The sequence below is a fragment of the Pipistrellus kuhlii genome, unplaced genomic scaffold (assembly GCF_014108245.1).
Source record: "Pipistrellus kuhlii isolate mPipKuh1 unplaced genomic scaffold, mPipKuh1.p scaffold_m20_p_30, whole genome shotgun sequence".
NCBI lineage: Eukaryota > Metazoa > Chordata > Mammalia > Chiroptera > Vespertilionidae > Pipistrellus > Pipistrellus kuhlii.
The window spans coordinates 4,999,283-5,026,465 of NW_023425530.1; the positions used below are offsets into that span (position 1 = coordinate 4,999,283).

The following is a 27,183-nucleotide window of genomic DNA, read 5'->3' on the forward strand; positions in this document are numbered from 1 at the left end:
CCTGTTTGTATTACAGTGGCATCTCTGCCATTTCTTTTTTTTTAACTTAATTTAATTTTATATTTTTTATTGATTTTTTTTACAGAGAGGAAGGGAGAGAGAGATAGAAACAAAGATGAGAGAGAAACATCGATCAGCCGCCTCCTGCACACCCCTCACTGGGGATGAGCCCTTAACCAAGGTACGTGCTCCTGACTGGAACCCTTCAGTCCGCAAGCCGATGCTCTATCCACTGAGCCAAACCGGTTTTGGCTCTGCATTTCTTTTCTTTTCTTTTTTAAAAAAAATATATTTTATTGAGTTTTTACAGAGAGGAAGGGAGAGGGATAGAAAGCTAGAAACATCCATGAGAGAGAAATATCGATCAGCTGCCTCCTGCACACCTCCTACTGGGGATGTGCCCGCAACCAAGGTACATGCCCTTGACCGGAATCGAACCTGGGACCCTTCAGTCCGCAGGCCGACGCTCTATCCACTGAGCCAAACCGGTTTCAGCTCTGCATTTCTTTTTTAATCACAACATTGACTTTTGGGAGAGACCTGCAAAAGGAATTCCTTTTTTTCCTTTCTTTTGAGCTCAAGGCAGGCTCAAGGCAGCTGATCAGTTGCTTGAATTGAATAAAGAATCTTCCACATGTAGATTTTTTTTTCTTTCTATATCCTCCATGGTGACCTCAAGTTTATTTCTGTTCTTCTTGTCAAGTCTGACATGACATGGGCATGTCTCGCAGCTTGAAACCCACTCAGGCCTCTCGAAAGCATCAGAAGGTGGACTGGGTGAGGGGAATATCTGGGTGGGTCCTCCTTTCTCTCTAGCGCCCCTATGGGTCTCAGCGCAGAGTCTATGTTGCTTCCCCACTGACCTGGAGTGGCAGCCCTGGCCAGTTCAGCACTGGAAAGGCAACAACATCCACTTTACAGGCGGAAACTGAGACCTAGCCAAATTACTTACCGTCCTAGTGGGCTCCAGATCTGAAACTTTAGGTTAGAGCTCAGACCAGGCTCTCAGCTGTGCCCTAATCTCATCTACCCATTTGCCATGGGAGGGCGTGACTCTGATGAGAGGCTGCATTAGATTGGCCCAGCTCCTCTTTCTGAGGGTTAGCCAATGGGCTGCCTCCTCTGGGTTCAGCTGGCCAATCAGCTGTGCCAGGACGGGCAGCTGCCGAGCAGAGTGTTTCAGAGTTCACATGGATTAGTCACAGAGGACTTGGCCTACTGGGTCTTCTTCCCATTTTGCAGGCTGTTGGGGTAGAAGGGTGATAATCTGCTTTTTAATGAGTTTCCGGGGTAGTTTCCTGGCCATACTGGGAAATTCTCTGACCCTGTAGATGGGAGCTGGAAGCTAAGACTGCCCAGGTTCAGATCGTGGCCCTGCAGCTTACAGGCTGGCTGTCCCTGGGGAGGGACTGCTGCTCACAGCCATGTTTCCTGCCTGAACTGTGGAGATAATAATAGCACCGCTTTGTTGTGGCAAAGACCATGTTATTCAGTCTAAGTACATCTTAGAGCACCACTGAGTAGTGCTGACCCAACAGCTGCAGTTTTGTGCTTGCTGCCAGCCTGTGTGGGGACAGCTTGCTGGGAGAACAGGTGGGCGGGCTCCCTGCACTGGAAGGTCAGGGTCATGTCATGGTGGAAGGGCTCTCATCACCTCCGCGGTGGCTGTCATCCAGTGGAGGTCCACTGAGCATGTACCATGTACCACAGGCTGGTCCAGGGCTGGGACAGCCAGGTGAGCAGGATCAGGACCTACCACCTGCCCTCCTGGTGCTCCCATTAGAGGTGGGGGACAGATGAGGAAGACTCGTGTGAAGGGACAAAGGGTGAGACACAGGCCTGGCCTTCATAATGGGAACAAGTGTGGTGGGGGGAGGGTGGGGACATCATGGGACTATCATGAACTTTTCCAAAGAATGAGTGTGTGAGTTGAGGCTGACAAGTGCGGTAGGTATGTCGGGGAAGGGGGAGCTCTCCTTCCCAGCAGAGAGTATGTGTGAGGATCATGAGGTCCCAATGCCCAGAGTGGCCTGTTGGAGGAACTGAAATTCCTTCTGTGGGGAAGGAGAAGCACATGAGGAGCAGTGCCCCAGTGGGAGCACCAAGGGCAGGAACTTGACCCAGATGATCTGCCTGATGCAGATTAACATTGAAATCTTCATTCCTGCCATCCCCACTTCATAGAGGTCTGAACTGAGGCCTCAGAGTTGAAACCACTTTCCTGAGGGCACGATGGAGGGCTATCTTGAAAGCCCCATCTTAAATTCACTCTTGGGAAGTGTGGCCATAGACCAAGGTGTGACTTGACCAGGTCCTGTAGTTGCTTGTGGGGAAGAGACCACAGGGACCTGCTCAGGGGCAGGGGATGCAAGAGGAGGTGGGAGCAGGTGCTCTGGGACAGTAGGGACAGGGTGGCAGCCATGGAGATGGAGATGCACTTGGATCCTATTGGATTGGGGTGTGGGAGAAGAGTCCTGGTGTCCCACATGGGAGTGGCCTTTGCTGTATCCCAGTTCCCATACTCCCCTCCCCCACCTGATCAAGGCATTCTAGGTCTCTTAATGACCCAAGTAGCTGTGTGGCTATTTTGTGCTGGGCCTGGTTCAGACACCGGCGAGGCACTGTGAGTCCTCTGAGAGTCCTGGTGCTCCCTGAGCCCAACCAGGCTGAGAGGGGAAAGCAAGAGTATTGGGGATAGTATACTGGGCACGGGTTCTACTTTGGCCCAGAAGCTCAGAGGAAACACTCTAGGCAGGGCCAACAATGTGTGTGAAGCTGTGAGATGGGTCTGGGGAGGGACCAGGAAGCAGGTGGCACAGCCTGTCAGGAGCGGAGAAGGATTCAGGCAGTGGGAGCCTGAATGGCACTCAGGGTGGGGAGAGCAGCTCAGCCCACTGGCTTTGTGGAGGAGGGATAGGCAGGAACAAGAGTATGCGCTGGGTCCTAGCCGGTTTGGCTCAGTGGATAGAGCATCGGCCTGCAGACTGAAGGGTCCCAGGTTCGATTCTGGTCGGGGGCATATGCAGGCTCAAGGCAGTTAATCAATGATTCTCTCTCATCATTGATGTTTTTCTCTCTCTGACTCTCCCTTCCTCTGAAAATTTAAAAAAAAAAATAATATATATATATATATATATATATATATATATATATATATATATATTTTTTTTTTTTTTTTTTAATTTTAAGTGTATGGGCTGGGGGGCCAGGGAGAGGTTAGCCTGTCAAGAAGTGATGGGCCTGGCCTGAGGTGGTGCCTCGGGTGTGAAGGACAGTCTAAAGTGACCTTAAGGTGGGAGGCCACCAAGATACCAAACAGCAGAGGCCTTGGGATTGGGGTAGGCAGGTGGGAGGTGGGATACCCCACTAATATGAGGGAGGAAGTTCAGTGCAGTGTGGGACAAAGTGATGGCTAGGGCTTGTGGGGTTACGGGCCTAGGGGCTGTGTTGTTCCTAGAGATTGAACTTGGTCTGGCTGGATCTCTGGGACACGACTTTAGAGCCAGGCTCCTACCCTGTACTAATGGGGTGAGAGTGCACCCCATGAGGCTGTGGTGTGGCCCTAAGACTGGGCCTCATTCCTCCCCTCTGACACCCAGGAAGGGTGCCCAGCTTCTTCTTGTCCAGACTGGTCTCAGTGAGCCATTACTTTTAATCAGCTCAGGTTGAAAATTACCTCAGCCTGCAGCTCACCAGGTTTGGTGGCTCCTGAGTGAACCCTTCTCCTCCTCAGGCTCCACCCCTGGGCCTTGTAAACATTAAGTGCTGGGACTGTTCTTGTGTGGAATGTGGATGACTAGGGCCGCCTGAGCCTCCCTTCCTGTCCTTGACCTTGGCTGGGCACACTGGAACCAGAGAGGGGATGTCAGGACTTGGTTCCTAGCCTCCCTCTCATGGCTTTGAGGTCCTAACAGGGTCCTGTTGGCTTCTGGGACTTTACCTCCTCTTGGTTACCAGCGGCAGCCACAGTCTCCTCACCCTCAAGCTCAGCTCATTTGTTTCTGTCTCAGGCTCACTGCGCTCCCTGCCTGAAACACCGTGCACCATCCTCCCCTCCTGCTCCCCTGGGGAGCCCTACCCCACTCCACCCTCCAGTCAGTGCTGCATCCCGTGTTATGTGACATCATCCTGTTCTTTGATTTTCTTTTCTTTTTTTCTTTTTAAATATTTTATTGATTTTTTTACAGAGAGGAAGAGAAAGGGATAGAGAGTTAGAAACATCAACCAGCTGCCTCCTGCACACACACACACACACACACACACACACACACCACTGGAGATGTGCCCACAACCAAGGTACATGCCCTTGACCGGAATCGAACCCGGGACCCCTCAGTCTGCAGGCCCGACGCTCTATCCACTGAGCCAAACTGGTTTCGTCTTGATTTTCTTAATGGTCTCTGGCTTTGCTCCAGCACCAGTGGCATAAGAGCAGGGATGCTGGTCTGCATTGTCCATTGCTTCCCGCGCTCCCGTGCCCAGCACAGGGCCTGGCACCCAGTAGGTGCTCCATCCTACACATGCTTTAAAGGCTGCTGCTGTGCCCCTTATCTTCCATGGGCAGTTATCAACGATGGTGCTGTACCTTCTCCCATGAGCCCGGCTCTGTCAGGGCTCTTTCTATAAAGCCTATAGACTCTGCAGCAGTTGGGTGTGCACCTTGTGTCTCCATGAGGAAACCACGCTGGGAGCTGGTGAGGGTTTGCCTAGGGGCTGGCTGGGATGCCAGCCAGGGCTGTCACTTTCTCCAATGTGTGTTCTTCTCCCCTGTCACCAAGCAGTTCTCCCGATTTTAGTGGACACTCTCAGGTATCCTGCAACTTAGCTCAGTCTGATACTACCCACCTTCAGATCCCACGGGTTAAAGGCTCAGTCCCACAAGACTGTACCCCTCCCAACCCCCCTAGACACTAATTATAAGTCCAGATTGTCATCTGTGCTTTTGACTGATTGGCTATAGAGCAGAGGTTCCCGGCCCCTCCTTAAGTTTCTAGAGTGGCTCACAGAACTCAGAGAAACATCTTACTAGATTTCCAGTTTATTAGAAGAATAGATGAATCAGGAGTAGCCAGATGGAAGAGATGCAAGGGCAAGGTACGGGGAAGTGGCGTGGAGCTCCCAGGCGCTCTATCAATGCCTCCATGTGTTCTCTAACCCAGAAGCTCCAAGCCTGTGCTTCTGGGTTTTGTGGGAGCTCCATGTAGATGTGAATGATGAGATTACTCCTGATTGGTGGTTGATTCAACCTCTAGCCTGTACCCTTCTAGAGCAGCGTTTTTCAACCGCTGTTCCGCAGCACAGTGTGCCGCGAGATGTTGCCTGGTGTGCCGTAGGTGCAGACAAGACAAGAATTTTATAATTTTTCACTATTTTGTTTACTTAATATTTCATAATAAAGTAATTATAAAATACTTTCTTTGTGTTTATTTGATTCCTATTCAAGAGAATTACTTTATATATAGTCAATATAGGCACAGAGTTAAATTTTTTAACATTTTCTAATGGTGGTGTGCCTCGTGATTTTTTTCATGAAACAAGTGTGCCTTTGCCCAAAAAAGGTTGAAAAACACTGTTCTAGAGGTCACAGGGTGGGACTGAAAGTTCCAATTCTCTAATCACGAGGTTGGTTCCCTTTGACAGAAACTCAGGTGTGGTTGAAAGGGGCTTGTTATGAATAGAGACTCCTTTATGGCTCTTAGCACTTAGGACTTTCTAAGGATTTTAAGAGCTCTGTGCCAGGAATGGAGAGAAGAACAAATATATTTCTTACTATGAATCACAGTCTCGAAGCTTCCCAGTGGCGATATGTCCTAGACTGGGAGATGTTCTCAGCTTGTCTCAAGTCAGAGGGAGCTTGAGGACCAAACGAACTTGGGAGATACCTTGCGCTTGTCCCTTCTTGGTCAGCTAAAGCCTCTGAAAAGTCCCTGGAGATCAGATCCAGGTCCCTGGAAATTGTATCTATTAGATCCTGTGGTACTCAGGGTCTCCCAAGTATGTTTGCGCCTCATGTCATTCCTCCTGGGACATGCCAACAGGACCAGCATGCCTCTTGGTGACTGGTATGGAGAAGGCAGACCCCATCTGCTGCTGCCGGAAAGTCAGCCTCGTGGTTCTGCTCTTTGCTGGGTTCATAATGGACAAGAGATGGGATCCGGGCACGAAAATGATGGCAGAGCCCCTCCGCAGAGAGCAATAAGATTCCCAACAACTTTGCAGGCCCTGAATCCGGCAACTGAGCTGTTTGTGTGTTCCCATGGCCCAGCACTTTCTCTCGTTGTTCCAGCACTGGGTTTTATGTTGTTTCTTTTCATTGTTTGGAAACTGAGGTTTTGTTAGATGGGTGAGGATAGGTAGTCCTACCTCCCTATCTTCCTCCCGATCATGTGATACCTGACTCACCTTTTCCAGCCCTGAGAAGCAGGTTGTTCTAACACAATATTTCACAATTCTTTAGAAATACAAAAAGCAAACAATCAAGAAGAAGAGAGAGAAAGAGAGAGAGAGAGACAGAGAGAGAGAGAGAGAGAGAGAGAGAGATAAGAAAAAAAATGAGAAAGAGCCCTGGCCAGTGTCCTCAATGGTTAGAGCAACAGCCCACGCAGTGAAGGATCTTGGGTTCAATTCTGGGTAAAGGACACATACCGGGGTTGTGAGTTTGATCCCCAGGACCTGGTTGGGGAGGCAGGAGGCAGCCAATCCATACGTCTGTCTCATATCCATGTTGTTTATCTCTCTCTCTCCCCCCACCCCCTCTTCTTCCCTCCCTTCCATTTTCTCTAAAAGACAATGAAAAATTATCCTGGGGTGAGGATTAACAAATAACAAACAAACAAAAAGAAATGCCAGTAGTGACCTGCCCTGCCTTTGGGGTAGGGAAGATGATATTTAAAAAAATATATATTCCTTTATTGATCTCAGAGAGGAAGAGAGAATGAGAGAGAGATAGAAACATCTATGATGAGAGAGAATCACTGATTGGCTGATTCCTCCAAGCCCCCCCTGGAGATTGAGCCCGCAACCCAGGCACGTGCCCTTGGCCGGAATTGAACCTGGGACTTTTCAATTCACAGGCTAATGCTCTAGCCCACATGTGTCAAACACAAGGCCCGCGGGCCAAATCCGTCCCGCCAGGCCTTGCAATGTGGCCCGCACCGCGCTGTCATCACTGCACTCCGCTGCGTTTCCATCACAATGACAGTTTATGACTGTTCAGTAAACCATTCGGCCCGCGATTTAGGCTGGATTTTAGATTTTGGCCCCTTCTCTGATTGAGTTCGACACCCCTACTCTAGCCACTGAGCCAAGCCAGCGAGGGCAGGAATGTGATCTTACGACCCTGCTTTCATGGGCGGATGTCCTCCCAGGCTATAGTACCTAATGCTTTGTAATAGGCTTCTCAGTAAGGTTTGATTAAGCAGCTCTTCTGTACCAGGCACCAGGGAGAGTATGGCCAAAATTAAGTCCTTCGCAGTCCCTCTCTTGAAACTCCAGCTCTAGGAGGGGACATGGAGCATACGGTGTGCAGTGTGAGGAGTGCCGTGGAGGAGAGAACAGAGGGACAGACGGGTGCTGCTGGCACCGGATGGTCAGGTTGGGTCTCCCTGTGTAGGGTGTTTAGAGCTGAGACCTGGAGGAGGCAGGGACCAAGTGCTGGGGTGGGGGGTGGGGGGAATGGGGCGGGGAAGGGGAAGGGAGGAGTTTGAGCAGAACCTCTTTCTAGAAAAGTACTGCAAGTGCATTTATTGACCCCAGAGTTAGGCCGAGGCGGGAAGCCCTGTGTGGACGATGGTGGCAGGCTCTCTGTGTTGGCAGCTCCTCTGCTGGGCCAGGGCCCACTTTGTTCCTTTATTCCTGCTCTGCTCCGGCTCTGGACTGGGTCCCGTGGAGCCCCAAGGCCTGATTACACATGCTGACCCTCCTCCCAGGGAAGCACACTTGGCTAAGAGTGTAGGGGTGCTTGTGTGGCTGTTGAAATGCTGTGGCAGGGGCTGGGAACCGGAGGGACTGGCTTTGTTATCTGCGCATGAGGAAGAGAAGGTTTGAAAACGCAGCAGCTGGGCTGGGGACGGGCGAAGCTCTGCAGCGGGGACTGCGGCGGGCAGACCGGGCAGGAGCTCAGCCTTGGCTGCTGGGAACGAGCGGAGAGGGAGCTAGCTCTTCAGGAATCGCAGGTGATGAGCTCACCCGTAAATTGAGACCATGGATAGTTAAATCATCTCCAGCATTTGAACACATACAGGCTTGTGGAGGCCTTTGCTAATAACCCTTCTTGTCTGTTTCTTTGTTTCTATTTTTCTCATGGGGAAACTAAGGTACAGAGAGTAAGCCTGGACAGTAGGCAGGCCCCTCCCTCCCTCGTAGTCTCCTCCGGGTACAGAGCATGCTCAGGACACGGGGGAACGTCACTTCAGTGAGATGATGCAGGCACAGGCTCTCTGCCTACCCCTACCCTTTCCTGCCTCCATCACATGGCCTGGGGTTGGAGTCAGGCAGGCCATCCCTGCCAGTATGTTGGGCCTCCGTCAGACCTGCTGTGACATGCTTATGCAGTGTCCGTCTTCCCCGTCAGACCCGGAGCCTGGCTCGGGTCTGGACCTATGTCGCTCCATGTCGTTAAGCAGTGCTTTGGGAAGGAGGGAGGGAGGGGAAGACAACAGATGGCCTGCCCGACCCTCCCCTGTCTAGACTCCCATATACCCAGCTTGGTGCCTTTGGGGGTACTGGGCCACTCCCAAGAAGCCGAATCAGGAGCCAAATTCTAGCAGAGTGATTCGGTCATGCATAAAATTATTGAGTACCTACTGCGTGCCCAGAAGGAGCCCGGAGGACGCAGTGCACAAGAATTAGTTCCCTGCCCTGTGGGGTGGACCTTCCAGCTGGGAACCAGAGAAAATACACAGGATGGGATTGGAGTGATTGGAGGGTGATAAGGATAAGGCACTGAAGGGGGAAAGAGATGGGGGAGGTCTGTCATCTCAGGTGGGGGCCAGGGCAGGCCTCCTGAGGGAGGGGCCCCTGAGTGTGCCTGCAGACAGAGAGAAGAGCCTGAGGTAGGAGCAGGCCTGGAGTTGTGAACAGGGAAGCTAGCATGACTGGAGAAGGAGTGAGTTGAGGTCAGAAATTGGGGGGAAGGAAAATTTGTAGGGCCTTGTAGGTCATGGTAAAGACTGGCTTTTACTCGGTTGAGTGGGAGACATAGAGGGTTCCCAGGAGAGGAAGGCTGAGGGTTGGCTTTAAAAGGGTCAGTGCCAAGGGGAGAAAGCAGGCGTGGTAAACGCTTTTTCATGTTGGTATGACCCTGGAATCTAGGACACGGTTCCAGTGTGGCAAGGAGCCCAGTGAAGAAGGCAGGTGGTGAGGCCCAGCTGGCTGGCTCAGTTAGTTGGAGCGGCGTTCCTCACCCCAAAAGATTGCAGGTTTGACTCCCAGTCAGGGCACGTGCCTAGGTTGCAGATTAGATCCAGGGTGCGTGTAGGTGAAGGCAGCTGGTGAGAGAACCTTCCTGCTGCCCACTGACATGCTGGAGAAGAAGCAGGGGCTTTCCAGCACAGTCTCCTGCATATCCTTGACCCACACAGACTAGAGACTGCCAGCACATGCAGGGCCCTGGGGGACTACAGCTGACAGCTCCTGGTCCCATAAACATGACCCACAGTGACCTGGCGCTGCTGGGGGAAGAGACCCAAGATGCAGGATGGAATGCCTGGTGACATGGAGTCAGGAAAAGCTCCCTAAAAAGTGACAGGCAGGTAGACCCTGGAAGAGGAGGGGTGGGGCCAGGCCTTCTAGGTACTAGGCTTGGCTGGGCAGAGGTTCCATTTCACCAACACTTGCAGGGGACTTTTCTCATCCCACTGCCCCTGTACTCATCCTTGAAGGGAGATTGTCTCTAGCAGGTGCTGAGCCGGAAAAGAAATGGAGTTTGCTGTGGGGGTTGGAGAACTGTTCCGTTCTTGGGTGGCTGCTGCAGGAAGAGCAGCCGAGTGTTTCCTCCCGTCCTTGTAGAGAGCTGGAGCGTGTCTGTCCTTGGGAACTGGGTCAGCCGATGGGGGTGGGGTGGGTGATCCTGAATCCTCCAGCTGGTGTCCTCATCGCCCCTGCGCTGAGTGGCCAGTGCCCATGCTGGACACGGTCCTCAGTGATCTGAGCTCAGGGTGTCCCCCTGACCCTTCGTAGGGGTGTCGAACTCAATCAGAGAAGGGGCCAAAATCTAAAATCCAGCCTAAATCGCGGGCCGAATGGTTTACTGAACAGTCATAAACTGTCATTGTGATGGAAACGCAGCGGAGTGCAGTGATGACAGCGTGTTGCGGGACATATTGCAAGGCCTGGCGGACGGATTTGGCCCGAGGGCCTTGTGTTTGACACTCGTGCTTCAGAGCTTCAGAGAGGAATTGCCGTAGGTGGCTTCACAGCGGCCATGTGACGAGAGCCACTGCCTGGGGACAGATTATCGGAACTCTAAATCTTAGCTCCACTGCTGAACTTGGGCCAAGTCACTTCACCTCTCTGGGCCTCAGTTTTCTTATCTGTAGTACAGGCATTACAGAGATGACCACCTGCCGAGGTGTGTGCTTGTGAGGAGCGGACTATGGCCAACACAAAACAAGGGCTGAATGTTGGTCATAGTTTGTTAGGTTACTTTGATGGGAAGGCGAAATGAGTTCCTTGAACTCATTTTTTTTCCTCTCTCTCGTGACCTGTGGGTAGAAATTCTAGACCTTCCTTCCTTCCTTCCTTCCTTCCTTCCTTCCTTCCTTCCTTCCTTCCTTCCTCCCTCCCTCCCTCCCTCCCTCCCTCCCTCCTTTCCTCCCTTCCTCTCTCTCTCTCTCTCTCTCTCTCTCTCTCTCTCTCATTTTGGTTAATGCTCACCTGAAGATATTTTCCCCATTTTTTTTTTTTTTTAAAGAAAAAGAGAGAGAGAGAGAATATGGAAGGGAAGGAGGAAGTGGGGAGTGGGGGGGAGAAAGAGAGAGAAACATTGATGTGAAAGAGACATCAATTGGTTGCCTTCCACATGAGCCCCAACTGGGGCTGGAGATTTAACCTGGTACGTGCGTGCCCTTGACTGGGAATCGAACCCGAGATCCTTCAGTGCCTGTGCTGACACTAACCACTGTGCACCACTGGCCTCCATCCTTTCTTTTGAGGCAGCTACTAGTAATGATATGTCTGTGCTGCAGTTTATGTAGCCATGTCTCTTCCTGGTGGACATGGAAGTGCTTTCTAGTTTTTTACTTTGTGAAAGACTGTAGAACACATTTTGGCATCTCTGTAGTGGTCCAGTTCTTTAGATTGTTTGCTGTGTGACTTATTTCCCTCTTTTTAGCATCTCTTTTTGGCAGGAGCCGTGATCTCTTAGCCTTGTGTTTTCTATGAAAATTTACTATGAAAATTCAAACATAAGGAAAAATTGAGGGATTATTTGGTAAATACTTGTAAATTTAGTAAAATCCTATGTCCTACAATGAATATATTTTTATTCTTTATCTCATATCTGGATTTGGATTTCTCTAGCTTGATGACAGGGCCAGCACTGCCTTATTAGTTCCTTATTTTCCTTCCCTCCCTCTCAGTGTCAGTATGGCTTTCAGACACCCTGGGCTCAGAAGGCAGGCAGTGGCCTCGTACATCCACTTGAGGCTCCGCCCAGAAAGCATTTCTTCTGAAGGGTTCGTGTCTAGGGATCCCTTGACTAGCCAGGAGGAGAGGAGGGACATTGAGACAAGCTTTGGTGAGGCAAACAGTACTGCTGTATTCCTCATACCATGTGGGTGTCTTGGGGAAAGACAAATGGATCCCAGGGACATGTGCCAGCTGGCAAGTGTTGCTGGATGGGAACACAATGGGACAACAGATTTGCACCTCTTTTGACTATGACCCATGGTGAGGGAGGTTTGCATCCTGACCCAGGACTCAGTGTCGTGTATGACACCATAGAGGAAGTTTCATCAACTTCTGATTGCTCAGTGGTTGAATATCAGCCTGTGAACCAGGAGGTCACTGTTTGATTCCTGGTCAGGGCACATATCTGGGTTGTGGGCTTGATCCCTAGTAGGGGACTTGCAGAAGGTAGCCAATCAACGATTCTCTCTCATCAATGTTGCTATCTTTCTCCCTCTCCTTTCTTCTCTGAAATAATTAAAAAACATATTTTTAAAAATGATATAACCCATGATCTGAATGATGTCATAGTTCCTCTTTTATTCTGTCCATCCAAAAAGAATAAATGTGGTCACATCCATCTGTTGATTTTTTTAAAATTCATAATATGTCACTATGTGTATATAGTTTTGCAAAATGCTTCATGAAAATATCAATTCCATGGGGATGAAATTTTTGCCAGTTTTGCTCCTTGATGATCCCTGAGTTCTGGAAAGGGGCTGGGTCTATAGGAGATCCCCTTCCCCCGTTAAATACTTGCCACAGGATGAATCTATTGCTCTCTGGATTCCTGAAATGATTGTGACTGATTCTTCACTTTCTCTGCTTGCAAAGCACCTATTTCACAAGGCCGCCTGCTTCTCACCCACTATAAGACTGTTTTCTGTCTCATTTTGAACATCTTTCTTCCCTTTGCAGAATATGCTGAATTTTTGCACTGCAAGTCCAAGAAGTTTACAGACTTTGATGAAGTCCGACAGGAGATTGAGGCGGAGACCGACAGGGTCACGGGGACCAACAAAGGCATCTCCCCCGTGCCCATCAACCTGCGGGTCTACTCGCCGCACGGTAGGCAGCGTGAGCGTGTGGCTGTCACAGAGAACGTGTCCCCTCCCGTTCTTCTCACATACACCCAGCCCTCTTCATCTGTAGCTTCCCACTCTTGATAGAAAGGTGATACTGAGAAACTGATCTCAGCTCTAAGAAAAACAGCTGCCAGGAAGACTTGGGAGTGGTGGGGACTGGGCAATTGGTAGCTAGATGCTCCTTTTACTTCTTTATGTATTTATTTTTAATTGAAAGAAAATTTTAATTAAAGTCGACATTCAGTATTTTATTAGCTTCAGTATTTTATTAGTAACAGCATAGAGGTTAGACATTTATATAACTTAGATGATAGCCCCCGAAAGTTTAGTATCCACCTGAGACCATACATAGTTATGACAATATTATCGACTATATTTCTTATGCTGTGCTTTATATCCCCGTGACTACTTTGTAATTGCCATTTTTGTATGCTTTTAAAAGGGCAGATTCCGCTTGGCTCCCAGGTGATGGTGGCCCCATAGTGACAAGTGTTTCAGTTTCTCCAGAGGATCCAGAAAGACTTCTCTGTAAAAGTCCTGACGTGAACACGCTGTGTCATAAAGAGAGCAGCCTATGGTCATACACAGCCTCTGGCCCAGAGCACAGATTGCTAACTTAGATAGCATTTGGGAAATATTCCAGCAGACTCTTAACTCCTCATTATGAGATCCTTGAGATGAGTTTTAAAATTTATTTTTGAACAAATTATGCCTAGTGGCGGCTCATATTTAAAAATTACAGAAGAAAATACAGTAAATACCCACCCTGGCCCCCAATATTACAAATATATTTCATGTTTTTCAAATGATAAAGCATATTTAAGCATTTATGAATATACGCATGTGTGTATTTACTCAAATTATAGCATTATTTAAAAATCATTTATGCTTCTTTTTATGTGAATGTATCTCGGAGTGTGTTTCTTCTTATTAGAGTATCATCATTTTGTTTTTAATGTTTCCTTAGTATTGGCTGAATCTTTGGGTTGAAATTTATTTAGCCATTTAAAGCAATTTTAGTATGCAAAACAGATGTTCTCATTTAAAACTATATCACCGAAATAGAGTAGATACAGGGTGTCTGTAGGATAAGATCCTAGAAGAGGAGTTACTGGATCGAAAGGTGTGACCCAATTGAGGCCTGACACCTGGTATTTGGAGAAATGAGCCGAGTGGCTAAAGGGGCTGTGTGTGCTGCCCCTCCCTCAGCTCATGACTTTTCCTTTTGGTTTCTCTTCCAGTGTTGAACTTGACTCTCATAGACCTCCCAGGCATCACCAAGGTACCTGTGGGGGACCAACCCCCAGACATCGAGTACCAAATCAAGGACATGATCCTGCAGTTCATCAGCCGGGAGAGCAGCCTCATCCTAGCCGTGACCCCTGCCAACATGGACCTGGCCAACTCCGATGCCCTCAAGCTGGCCAAGGAGGTCGACCCGCAAGGTAACCACCAAATCCTACTTTCAGGTTCCCCTGAGCATTGCAGCTTGCCTGGCATCCTTGATTCCAGTCAGGTCACTAATGTTCTCTTTGATGGTGGCCAGTGTTTGTTTGTTTTTAATTGATTTCAGAGAGGAAGGGAGAGGAAGAGAGAGAGAGAAATATCAAGGATGAGAGAGGATCATTGATAGGTTGCTTCTCACAGGCCCCTCAATGTGGGTTGAGTCTGCAACCCAAGCATATGCCTCGACTGAGAATCGAACTGTGACCTCCTGGTTTATAGGCCGACACTCAGCCACTGAGCCATGCTGGCCGGGTGGCCAGTGCTTATTGATTGAACATTTGCCATGCACAAGGTTTATTCTTATGGCCAACTACCTGGGATTGGTGCTGTGGCTGTGTTAATTTCACAGGAGGGAAGCTAGAGTCTGGGTAGGTGACACTGTGGCTTGTCCCAGGTTGTACTGCATAAGGGGGGAGGGGTGGAAGGGAGGAGGCTGTTGCACCTGTGGTGGCCTGGGGCTTCTTCCTAACAGTGCCCTTCACCTCTGGGCTCTCTTAGGCCTGCGGACCATTGGCGTCATCACCAAGCTGGACCTGATGGACGAGGGCACCGACGCCAGGGATATCCTAGAGAACAAGCTGCTCCCCTTGAGAAGAGGTGAGGCTGTGTGGGAGCTGGGGCCCTGGCGTGGGGCAGCGGAGGCCATAGGGCCAGGGGCGGAAGACCTGGAGGGCCAAGGGCCAGGGGAGGGCAGGCAAAATAGGTAGGGTGGAGCTGGAGAGCAGGTGCACCTCTGCTTTTTTAAAACAAAGTTTGTTTTTGTTCTCATTACTGAAACCTCAGCAGATGCTCCCAGGTATAGTTTTCCATCACCCATTTCCCCACTGCCTAGAAGTCACTGCTTTTCTGTACATTGCAAACCCTTTAACTTCTTTTTTCCCTTATGTGTCTTTTTCTTTGTATACATTCATTTTTTAATTATGCATTTAACACCCATTCATTTGGGGAACATGAGGAAACAAATACTCTTGAACAATACAGTTTTGAACTATGTGGGTCAATGTAAAAACCCATGTACAGTATACTGGATCTGCACAGTTCAAATCCGTGTTGTTCAAGGGTCCACTCCCATTGAGAACCCGAATATGTGGAGAGCTGGCTATAGTTAATATGTGGATTTTCAGCTGCACTGGACGTAGGCTTCCCTAACCCCTGAATTGTTCAAGAGTCATCTGTATGCAGAAAGAAGAAGCTAAAATCATCCACATCCTAATTCCCCTAGATAGCCACTAGTCAACACTTGGTGGCATTCTTCCAAAATTTTTACAAGAACTTGTAACTTCTATTAATTTTGATGCTTCCTGTTATGAGAATTTTCAAACATCCTTGAAAGTAGAATGGACCCAGCCTCTGTGGTTATCAGCATACAACTCATCTTGAATCTTCCACATGTTCTTAACCTCCTGTTGTCATTTTCTTCCTGTGAGTTTATAAAGCAAATCCCAGACATAATATCATTTTAACATTCTGCTTGAACAGCTCCCCCTGCACCCCTGCCACAAACCCCCCCCCCTTTTTTTTTTTCCTGTAACATTCATTTGTGGGAGAAGTCAGACCACATCCCACACTCGGGATTTGGCCAATGGTGGTTCCCTATAAACTGGTAATTAAATCTAGACAGAAGCCTGATTAGGCTCAGTTTTAGGTTCAGATCTTCTGAGAGGAGTAACCTAAGTATGTATATATATGTGTATGTATGTATTTTGAGAGAGTGGAAGGGAGAGGGGGAGAGAAATATGGATGAGAGAGAAGCATCATCAATTGACTGCCTCCTGCACGCCCCCTACTGGGGATCAAGCCTGCAATCAATTTGAACTGGAATCAGATTCGTGACCTCGTGGTTCATGGTTTGATGCTCAACCACTGAGCCATACCAGCCGGTCCTAAGTATTTCTATTTCCAAAAAATGAGTAGCAAACATTTATTAAGTGTCTGATATGTACCAGGCATTGTTCTAAGCTCAATATGTAGGAGCCCACTTAATTCTGATAACAACCTACATGGTAGCTCTATTCTCATCCCCACTTTATGGATGAAGAAACTGAGGCATAGTCTAAATCCCTTGCCCCAGCTCACACAGCTAGTAAGTTGTGGAGCAGTTTTTTTGTTTTTTTTTGTTGTTTTTAATCCTCACCTGAGGATATTTTTTCCATTTCTTTTAGAGAAAGTGAGAGCGAGGGAGGAAGGGAGGGGAGAAAGAAAGAGAAACATCGATGTGTGTCATGAACTGGTCTGGTTGCCTCCCACTGGGGGTGTGGAGTGAACCTGCAACCCAGGCATGTGCTCTTGACTGGGACTCGAACCTGAGACCCTTTAGTACACAGGCTGACTCTGACCACTGAGCACACCGGCCAGGGCAGTGGAGCTGATTTTGAATTTCAGCCCTCCAGTGCCATGCTGCTTTGTAACCTGGTTTTCCATTTCACGTAGCAAAATAGCAAAACATTTCCCCACAACAGGCAAATATTCTTCAAGATTGCTTCAAAACATCCTATGGAGTTCCTTATATGGGAGTGTGTGGGCTGTTTGTTACTCATTCCCCATTTGTTGAACACTGACGTTGCTTCTGGTTTCTCCCTGTGGCCTGGTGCTGACTATCCATCGAGGTTTTTTTTATTTTTATTTATTTTAGTTATTTTTTATTCTTTAAGGCCATTTCTTCCCTAATTATTTTGCTGCCTTTTCCATTCTTCCCCTCTGGCTCTTGTACCCTGCCCGCACCATTTCGATCTTGTGTTTTGCTCCTGGGGTTTCCCTCCTTGATATTTGGCACAGCCATTGGGAGGAAACATTCCGACCTTGATTTCCACCTTCCCCCAGCACTGCTGAGGCATTGGTGAGAGGTGGCCCCGGATCAGGACAGAGCGTGGTCAGGAGCACAAGCTGAAACCCTGTTTTGCTGTGAGGATCAGAGGCTGAAGAAAAATCCATGTCAGAGGTTTAGGAAGGAAGAGTCAGTGCTGCAGCGGGAAGCAGACCCAATTGTCCCCCGTGCTCTCCGCCAGCAGCTCAGCCCCGCACTCCTTTGCACATGTCTGACCACCATCTTACACTCCGAGGGACACTAGCTGTGCTCAGCACTGCCGCCTGGTGGCGGCTGCCGCGCGCTCCTCACCTTCCTTCTTCCCCACTCACTATTGATCTGTCTCTCCTCCCCTGCCTTCCTGTCTGTTTCCAAGAAAGGAACTCTTCCTGTCGCCACTCACACACTTGCTTCCGACTTAAGACCTCAGGCGCTCAGTTTTCTCCTCTTGCTCCGTGGCTTTTAGAATCCTTCCAATTGGATCCTTTTTCTCGGCCTGTGAAAGACTCAGAAGCACGGCACACTTAGAGGAACCCAAACCTAAGCCAGACTCCCCTCTCTGCCCCCTACTCTATCCTTCTCTCATGATGATAGGGATGACAGAGACTGTGGGCTTCCCATGAGCCTGGGCTCAGCTCTGGGTTCTCCTTGTGATCCTTTCTGAGTCCTTTGTAAGTGATCTCACTTTGGCTTGCCTTCGTAAATGGACATAATGACAGATACGGAGAGGACAAAAAGCAAATCTCTCTAAGACTCAGCAGGTGCCATTCTCCCTCTCCCCAAGAGAAGCGTTGAAAGACCCCCACTGTCAAGGGAATGGGGATGTCACTTCAGGTCTTTGGTCACCTATCTGCATTCCACTTTTCCCACTTTAATTATATCAATAGCAATGAATAACTGCCTCTGTTTATTGAGCATCTACCATTTGTTGGCAATAAGCTGAGTTCTTTTATTTTTTAATAAATATTTTTTATTGATTTTAGATAGAAGAGGAGAGTGAGGGGGGAGAGAGAGATTGATGAGAGAAACATCAATTGGCTGCCTCCTGCACACCTCCTACTGGGGATCAAGCCCACAACCAGGCTTGTGCCCTGACTGGTAATTGAACTGGCAACCTCTCAGTGATGCTCAACCAGCTGAGACACACTGGCCAGGCCTACTAAGTTCTTTTTTATTTTTATTTTAAGGTTTTTTTTTTTGTTTGTTTTTTAAATATATTTTATTGATTTTTTACAGAGAGGAAGGGAGAGAGATAGAGAGTTAGAAATGTCGATGAGAGAGAAACATGGACCAGCTGCCTCCTGCATACCCCCAACTGGGTATGTGCCCGCAACCAATGTACATGCCCTTGACCAGAATCGAACCTGGGACCTTTCAGTCCGCAGACCGACACTCTACCGCTGAGCCAAACTGGTTTCGGCTACTAAGTTCTTTATATCTTACAATGCCATTCGTATCCCTGTATTGCTTGGTGCCTTGTGTCCATGCTCAAGAGCTCCTGAATGTTTTATCTTTTTTTAAAAATATGTTTTTATTGACTTCAGAGAGGAAAGGAGAGGAAGGAAGAGATAGAAACATCAGTGGTGAGAGAGAATCATTGATTGGCTGCCTTTTGCACACCCCACATTGGGGATCAAGCCTGAAACATGGGCATGTACCTGACTGGGAATCGAACTGAGACCTCCTGGTTCATATGTGGATGCTCAACCACTGAGCCACACCAGCTGGGTGTTTTGACTTTTTGACTACCATCCCCTTTCCCTTCTCTATTTTGTCCTCTTCTTTATGTTTTTATTTATCTACTCTTTATTTCTAAATACTGAAAATCTTTTCTTCACACTAGCATTTTTATTCTAAAAAATGGTTTTAAGTACTTCTGTAGTTTCGTATTCTATGTGTATATTAGTGATCCCTCAAGAATTAATTTTGGTAGGTACCCAACTTGACCAGCAGCAACCATTGAATAACTCAGCTTTCTTCCCACTGAATTTGAAGTTAGTTATTAGTTTCCACCTGCTACTTGGTATGATTTAGGGCTTTCTATTGCACTTATCTCTCTGGACATACATGCCCCAATATACCCAACCTTTTCCATATAACAGCTTTAAAATATGTTTTAATTTCTGGCAAGATTCGCTGTCTCTGAATAGTCCTCCTTTTTGAGATTTTTTTCTTCTGTCTTCAAAGCTCAGCTTCTGGATTTCACCTTTATTAAAGCTTGTTTCCATCCACCCCTTCACACCAAGCTGGATGGACTTTCTTTCTTCCAAACACTTGTGTTGCTTTTCAAAACTTCACTCTATTTGCATTCTTCGTGTTTCTAAGGAATGTGTACAGCTTGTAACCCAGTCTGTCAGTGACTCATAGGACAGAATCCAGGTATTCACCTTCACCTTGCTTAGCTCTGTGCCTGGCTGCAATGGCACCTGGGCACTTTGGTTCGCCTGGCAGTGGCCCTGCCCTAACCCTCTCTCCCCGCAGGCTACATTGGTGTGGTGAACCGAAGCCAGAAGGACATCGAGGGCAAGAAAGACATTCGTGCGGCACTGGCAGCCGAGAGGAAGTTCTTTCTCTCTCACCCGGCCTACCGGCACATGGCTGATCGCATGGGCACCCCACACCTGCAGAAGACTCTGAATCAGGTGTGCCAGTGGTTTTGTACGGTTGCACTTGCGCAATCAAGTGTTAGGTAGTAATGAGGGCCAGGAAGAGACTGGGAGGCAGAGACAACTCAGGGGAGCAAAGAGGGAAGGAAGTGTCCAAAGGAAGGGGCCCTCCAAGAAAGGAAATGAGTCTGCCTGGGCAGAGGCTGGAAGATCCGGAAGGGAAGTAAAACTACCCTGCAAGCTGCTAGGGCCTCCTGAGAGCCAGCAGCCCAGCTGGCCTCCTGAGGGCTTGGCTGCACAGCAGATGCTTCCTGGGGCGGTGGTCCCTGCCCCTCTACTTCCCCAAGGGTTACATGGAGCCGCTCTGGTGCGTCAGGACGCTTTCTGAGACTGGAGGGATCTGCAGAGCACGGAGTCCACCTTCAGAGATCTGTAGCTCCCACGAGGGCCCCTGGTCACAGAGGACTTCGGGGGGCCCAGTTCATGCCGCAGAGTGTGATGCTCCTTTACGCCTTGTGTTTACCTGATGGGCATCTTTTTTTTTTTTTAAATATATTTTATTGATTTTTTACAAAGAGGAAGGGAGAGAGATAGAGAGTTAGAAACATCAATGAGAGAGAAACATTGATCAGCCGCCTCTTGCATACCCCCTACCGGGGACATGCCTGCAACCAATGTACATGCCCTTGACCGGAATCGAACCTGGGACCTTTCAGTCCACAGACCTATCCACTGAGCCAAACCGGTTTCGGCATTGATGGGCATCTTGTAACTTCTTTTCTACGGCAGGAGAGATGGAACAAAACACCACTTTGCAGTTTTGGGGTGTTAGCTGATTTTATGGCTTTGTTTTGCCCTTTTGCCCAACCAGCCTCCCCATGTCTCTTCCTTCCTTCCCTTCTCCCCTCTCCTGCCCTTCCTTTCTCTCTTTTATCTCTCTGTTCTCCTTCCTCCCTCATAATAGTAAACAAAACAAAACAAAAAGTCCTATAGACCAAATATAGTGAAGGTTCCATTTCCTCCCATCCCATGAGGAGGTGGCCAGGGTCATCTTTCCTGGCCTGCCTTCTAGAGTAGGGGTGTCGAACTCAATCAGAGAAGGGGCCAAAATCTAAAATCCAGCCTAAATCGCGGGCTGAGTGGTTTACTGAACAGTCATAAACTGTCATTGTGATGGAAACGCAGCGGAGTGCAGTGATGACAGTGCGGTGCGGGCCACATTGCAAGGCCTGGCGGGACGGATTTGGCCCGTGGGCCTTGTGTTTGACACATGTGTTCTAGAGACACGTGGGGCCTAAAGGGCCAATATGTCTATTCACCCCCCACCCCTTTCCCTCCCTCCTGCTCTCTTTACCATTCCTTCCCCCTTTTCTCTCCCCCCTCCTCCCCCACCCCTCTTGAACAGAATATTTACCCACTACTTCATCTGGCTTTTTTTTCTAACAACACATCTGCACTGCTGTCTCCTTTTAAAATTTATGAATAATGAACAAATCCACATCATGCAAAAGCAGAACAGTAGCGGGAAAGGGGGGCTTCGGTGAAAGGTCTCCTTCCTGCCTACCTGCCCCATTCTGCCTATTTCTTTCACATTTGTTTCTTGTTGAGTATTCCTTTTCTCAGTTCCTGCAAATAAAAACACGTTCTTACTTTCTCCCTGTCTTTCACAGAAGGGAGCACTTAATGCATATATTTTGTGCCTTTCTTTCGTAGGGTACATTCCCCATTGTCTGTTTATCTGTCCAGCGTCACCCATCCATCCGTCATTCAGTCCATGGTCCTGTGATGGCCTCTTGGGCTTTTCACTGAGCAGCACTTGTGGGCGGTTGTTCTGGGTCAGCACACATGCCCTTGCATATGATTGTGTGTAATCCATGGTAAACAATTGATCTGTCCTATAAAGCCCTGTGGGCTTTTCTCAGTCTCTCTTTGCTCAGTGCACAAGTGTGACTCTAGCTGATATTTCGTTGCTTTCTCTTGAGGTTGGAGGGTGTGGCGGGCCCAGACGCCATCATACATGGCTCTTTCTCGTGCTTGCACTGATCTGTCATTTCTGGCTTCTCTTTGCAGCAACTGACCAACCACATCCGGGAGTCACTCCCGACCTTGCGCAGCAAGCTGCAGAGCCAGTTGCTGTCCCTGGAGAAGGAGGTGGAGGAATACAAGAACTTCCGGCCCGACGACCCCACACGTAAAACCAAAGCCCTGTTGCAGTACGTTTGTCCTCTCCCAACCTAGCTCAGTGGGGCCTCCACCCAGCCGCAGGGTTCCAGGGCTAGGCTGGGCACCAATCCTCACTCCTCCGTCTGTTCATTCAACAAACATCTCCCAAGGGCCACCTGTGTGCCAGGCCCTGTCCTGAGCACTGAGGTCATCTCAGTGAATGGGCAGACACTCATTCCTGCCCCACGTGATCAGAAAGGGGACATGGGGAAGGATGAGACAAAATAAGGAAATAAAATGTATAGTGTGTGAAATGTCAAAAATATTAAAATGGGTAAAGGGCTAGCAAGTACCAGTGTGGGCATAGGGTGCCATAAAAATAGAGTGGTCGGGTCCGGCTGGCATGGTTCAGTGGTTGAGCATTGACCTATGAACCAGGAGGTCACAGTTCTTTTTTTCTTTTTCTTTTTTTAATATATTTTATTGATTTTTTTACAGAGAGGAAGGGAGAAAGATAGAGAGTTAGAAACATCGATGAGAGAGAGTCATCGATCAGCTACCTCTTGCACGTCCCCTACTGGGAATGTGCCCACAACCAAAGAACATGCCCTTTACCGGAATCAAACCAGGGACCCTTCAGTCCGCAGGCTGATGCTCTATCCACTGAGCCAAACCGGCAGGAGGTCACAGTTCATTTCTCAGTCAGGGCACATGCCTGGGTTGTGGGCTGGATCCCCAGTGGGGAGCGTGCAGGAGGCTGCCAATCAATGATTCCCTGTCATCATTGATGTTTCTATCTCTCCCTCTCCCCTCCTCTCCGAAATCAATTAAAACTTATTGGGAAAAAAATAAACTAGGATGGTCAAGAATGCCTCTCTGAGTCCATGGGAGTCAGGCAAAAACCTGAAGAGGTGAGGGAGGGAGCCACATAGAGCCCTGGATGGGCCCAGCCAGTGCAAAAGTCTTGAGGCAGGACTGTGTCCAGCATGTGGAGGTCCATGTGGCTGGAGCAGAGGGAGCGAGAGTGGGAAGAAGTGAGGGCAGGGTGTGCAGGGCCTTGCTGAACATGGGGAGGACTGTGGCTCTTGCTCTAGGGGTGGGGGGAGCCATGCTTGGTTTTGAGCAGAGAATGGGGATGATCTGACTCAGGTGCTCACAGGCGCCCTCTGGCTGCTGCAGGGAGGACAGATCTGGAGGGGGTTGGGACCAGACCCTGTGTTAGCTAGCTGCTTCAGCTTGATGTCTTTGAATCCTCACCCTGACTATTGAGTCCAGCTATAGTAGACTCCCTGCAGCTGTGCAGCTGAGAGGCAGGGGAGTGGGTGTCCCCACCATCCCAGGTTCTTACTTGGGGTTCTTTCTGCTCCTGTATTCTCAGTTTCCTCCCTGCCAGGGACATTAAGTGCTGCAAGGACTTGGTTAGCGTGAGTTCCAGAAACTACCTGGCAGCTCATGAGGCAGATGGTGGCGTGCACAAGACTCTTCCTACAGGCACACCTCTCAGCTATTGGGCAGTGCCTGGTGGTGGAATCGGGATGAGAATGCTTTTATGCTCAGTCAAGCTCAACTGCATTCTTCAGAGCTTTTTTTTTTTCTTTTTTTTTTTTTAATATATTTTTATTAACTTCAAAGAGGAAGAGGGAGAGAGAGATAGAAACATCAGTGATGAGAGAGAATCATTGATTGGTTGTCCTCTGCACGCCCCACATTGAGCCAAACTGGCTAGGGCCGCAAAGCTTTCTACAGAGCAAATGCTGATCCTTTGTAGACTTGAAGAGGAGATTTATTTATTTATTTATTTATTATTATTATTTTTTTAAATATATTTTATTGATTTTGTACAGAGAGGAAGGAAGAGAGATAGAGAGTTAGAAACATCGATGAGAGAGAGTCATCGATCAGCTGCCTCTTGCACAACCCCTACTGGGGATATGCCCGCAACCAAGGTACATGCCCTTGACCGGAATCGAACCTGGGACCCTTCAGTCCCCAAGCCGACGCTCAATCCATTGAGCCAAACCGGTCTCGGCATTGAAGAGGAGATTTAGTCTAGCATGTGTTGCAGCCTGGGGGTAAGCCTGGCTTTGCTGGGCTTTCCCTGGCTGGTGACCGTGCCTCTCTGAACCTTGTATTCCTTACCCCTAAACGAAGGTATGAAAGGAAAACATCAAACAGTTGCCTCCTGTATATGCCCCACCGGGGGATTGAATCCACAACCTAGCTATGTGTTCTGACTAGGAATTGAACCCGCCACCTTTTGGTGTACAGGATGACGCTCCAACCAACTGAGCCACCCAGCCGGGGCAAAAGTGTTTTTTAATTGAGGCATGTACGTGTGTGTGTGTTTTTGTGTGTGTGTTTTTAAAATATATTTTATTGATTTTTCACAGAGAGGAAGAGAGAGGGATAGAGAGTTAGAAACATCGATGAAAGAGAATCGTCGATCAGCTGCCTCTTGTACACCCCCCACTGGGGATATGCCCGCAACCAAGGTACATGCCCTTGCCCGGAATCGAACCTGGGACCTTTCAGTCCCCAGATCGACGCTCTATCCACTGAGCCAAACCGGTCCCAGCTGTACGTGTGTTTTTTAAACACAATGTTATTGGAACTCTTAGTAGACTGCAGTATAGTGTAAAAGTAACATATATAGTGTAAAAGTAACATAGTGTAAAAGTGGATTTCATATCACTGGCTTTATTTGCTTTATTGCAGTTATCTGGAACTAAACCTGCAATATCTGATGCTGTCAATGTTTGAGTAGACCTAGAATTTGGGAGGCAGAGATGAGGAAATGACTAAGGCAGACAGTGTAAGGGACTGGGGGGAGCAATGAGAAATGCCAAGGAAAATCAAGACACTAGTAAATATCTTGGGCCTTTACTGCTCACATGGTCACAGCACTAATTAGCAACACTTATACACTTTGTAAGGGCTAGGCTGGCTTCTAAGGGGCCAATTGTGGTATTAGCACATTTTGTCGATTATGTGACATTTTGGCTTCTCTGAATTCAGAAGTTTTAGGTGAATTACCGTGATTTGACAGCATTTTTTCTTTTTTTGTGGGAATCTAGACTAGGATTGCATTAGGATTAGTGACTTCTTGGGAGTTGATGAAATCTAGAAACTTTTTGAATCCTCACAGTGACCTTGTGTGAAGGTGCTGCTATGATCAACCCACTTTCCAGATGAAGGAACTGAGGCTCAGAGGGACAAAGGCCTCAGCCTATAGTGGTGGAGTGCCGACCCACGTGCTGGGCAGTGGCGGAAGCCACCTGAACTATGTGAAGGATCTGCCATTTCACCCTATGATCCTATTGGATTTTCCAAACCTCAAGGCAGAGGTGAGGTTGCTAAGTTGTGACCCCCACACCTCACTCTTGTCATCTGCAAAATGGAGTGTTAACTGCACCTCCTTCAGTGAATGATCGGAACAGGCATATAGAATGGGCCTGGCATATAGCCAGTACTTGCCACCTGCAGCTCCTGAATTTTGTTTGTTTTCATATACACATAGATTTTGTTCCTAAAAACGAAAAGAGGGAACTGAACCATGGCTTGACTCAAGACATAACAGCAGAGCTTTGTTGAAACCTCTGCTTACTGTTCTTGTTTTTTTTTTCCTCATAGGATGGTCCAGCAATTTGGGGTGGACTTTGAGAAGCGGATAGAGGGCTCTGGAGACCAAGTGGACACACTGGAGCTCTCCGGGGGCGCCCGAATCAATCGCATCTTCCACGAGCGGTTTCCCTTCGAGCTGGTGAAGGTAGTGTGGCAAGGGCTGGGCCCTCCTGTCCTGTCAGGCACCATCTGCTTGGCCTCGAGCCCATCCTCCTCCCAGAGCATTTAGTCTTGAACTCTGGCCTTCATGCCTGAGTGTGGCCCGGGGAGGCGTCTCTTAGAGTTTCCTTCCGTGAGCAGGCAGCTTACAACTTTCCAACAGAGATGTACAAAAGATTTTTTTTTCCCCCCTCTAACAAAAGCCAATACAATGTATTTCGTTTGCAAAATACATAGAAAATAGGGGAAATTCACATGTCCTTGAAAAAAGAAAAAGCAGGTTATGGACCCAATATGTGCAGCACAACACATAGACAATATTTGTATGAAATTATACCTGTGTGTTTTGATGTGTATATTTGCATAGATCTGTAAGGATATTCTTACAGTTCTCAGACCTGGAATTTGAGATTTTTAAAAACTATTTGCTTGAGCTTTTTAAAAAAAAATATTTTATGTATTTTAGGGAGAGGAAGGGAAGGAAGAGAGAGAAACATCTGTCATCGATTGGTTGCCTTCCACATGCACCTGGACAGGGAATCGAACTTGCAACATGGTTTTGACCAGAAATTGAAACCATCACCTTTTGGTTTGTGATATGACGCTCTGATCACATTGGCCATTTGCTTAAACTTTTATTTTTTTTAAATAATATATTTTTATTGTTTTCAGAGAGGAAGGGAGAGAGAGAAAGAGATAAAAACATCAATGATGAAAGAGAATCATTGATTGGATGCCTCCTGTACACCCCCTTTAAGGGATTGAGCCAGCAACCTGGGCATGTGCCCTTGACCAGAATCGAACCTATCCACTGAGCCAATCCAGCTAGGGCACTAATTCTTGAACTTTTATTTTTTACTGTGATCACTTATTTTTATGAAAATCAGTCAAGTGTTTTTTTGGTCTTTTTTCCCAATTAAAGAGTAAGTTAAAAGCAGGAACACTCCCATAATCCTAACACCCACAGACAACTCCTGTTAGCACCTGGATGTTTGTCCTTTAAGAATTATTTCTAGCTGAAATCGGTTTGGTTCAGTGGATAGAGCATCAGCCTGCGGACTGAAAGGTTCGATTCCAGTCAAGGGCATGTACCTTGGTTGCGGGCACATCCCCAGTAGGGGGTGTGCAAGAGGCAGCTGGTCGGTGACTCTCTCTCTCATCGATGTTTCTAACTCTCTATCCTTCTCCCTTCCTCTCTGTGAAAAACCAATAAAATATATATTAAAAAAAATAAAAGAATTATTTCTATGCGGGTAGAAAGCCTTCTTTATGCTCGCTTTGGCAGCACAGACTCTAAAATTGGACCGTCACAGAGAAGATTGGCATGGTTCTTGCTCAAGGATGACACGCAAATTCGTGAACCATTCCCTATAAAAAAAGCCACCCTTGAATACACAAACATAGCACATATATCCATCCATACTATGTGTACATTTATACTTTTAAAAATTTATGTCTTTATATCATGCTTTTTTCATGTGGTGACCATCTTTCAAAACTAATCATAAACATTTTGTGCATCATCAATAACAAAGCAATTTATTATTTTATGTATGTCCCATCATGCATTTAG

General features: G+C 48.0%; 1 protein-coding gene and 1 non-coding gene across 10 annotated transcripts in view; both read left to right on the forward strand.

The window, feature by feature from the left end:
* DNM2 (dynamin 2) overlaps positions 1-27,183 on the forward strand; it is an 85,522-nt gene that overhangs the window by 28,078 nt on the left and 30,261 nt on the right. For all 9 annotated transcript variants that reach the window (XM_036459443.2, XM_036459439.2, XM_036459441.2 and 6 more), the window contains exons 3-8: positions 12,586-12,735; positions 13,994-14,197; positions 14,757-14,855; positions 19,543-19,703; positions 21,738-21,880; positions 25,461-25,596. In XM_036459443.2, coding sequence (XP_036315336.1) covers positions 12,586-12,735; positions 13,994-14,197; positions 14,757-14,855; positions 19,543-19,703; positions 21,738-21,880; positions 25,461-25,596 — 893 coding nt within the window. The remainder of the gene's footprint in view (positions 1-12,585; positions 12,736-13,993; positions 14,198-14,756; positions 14,856-19,542; positions 19,704-21,737; positions 21,881-25,460; positions 25,597-27,183) is intronic.
* On the forward strand, positions 26,880-26,986 carry LOC118731468. Its single transcript, XR_004991881.1, has one exon. It is a non-coding gene; the product is annotated as a U6 spliceosomal RNA (small nuclear RNA).